The sequence below is a fragment of the Eimeria mitis genome, genomic scaffold, assembly GCF_000499745.2.
Source record: "Eimeria mitis Houghton genomic scaffold, Emh_scaff3381, whole genome shotgun sequence".
Classification (NCBI taxonomy): Eukaryota; Apicomplexa; class Conoidasida; order Eucoccidiorida; family Eimeriidae; genus Eimeria; species Eimeria mitis.
In genome coordinates this window covers 6056-6271 of record NW_013571721.1, presented here as the reverse complement: position 1 = coordinate 6271, position 216 = coordinate 6056, and the positions used below count along the sequence as shown (strand labels likewise).

Below are 216 nucleotides of genomic sequence, written 5' to 3'. Positions count from 1 at the left end.
GTGCGGAGTACAAACTTGCGGGCCCACTCGCACATGAGCCGGGCTCTCTCGTATCCGTATAGCTGCACAGACAGAAACACAAGCATTCAGGTGTACATACACTGCAACAGATGCTGACAATGTACAAGATGCAGCGGCACAAACAAGCCCATCAGCAGCATCGAAGGATGTGTAAGCTTCTCTACTCTGCTGCTCGTTGCATACACCATAGAAACA

The 216-nt window shown here is 50.5% G+C and overlaps 1 protein-coding gene across 1 annotated transcript in view; it reads right to left on the bottom strand.

Moving 5' to 3' along the window:
• Positions 1 to 181: 181 nt before the first annotated feature.
• Positions 182 to 216, bottom strand: part of EMH_0065400 (uncharacterized protein) — a gene marked incomplete at both ends in the record, with an annotated part of 2897 nt that continues 2862 nt past the window's right edge. Inside the window, one exon of the mRNA XM_013498378.1 lies at positions 182 to 216. Coding sequence (XP_013353832.1) covers positions 182 to 216 — 35 coding nt within the window.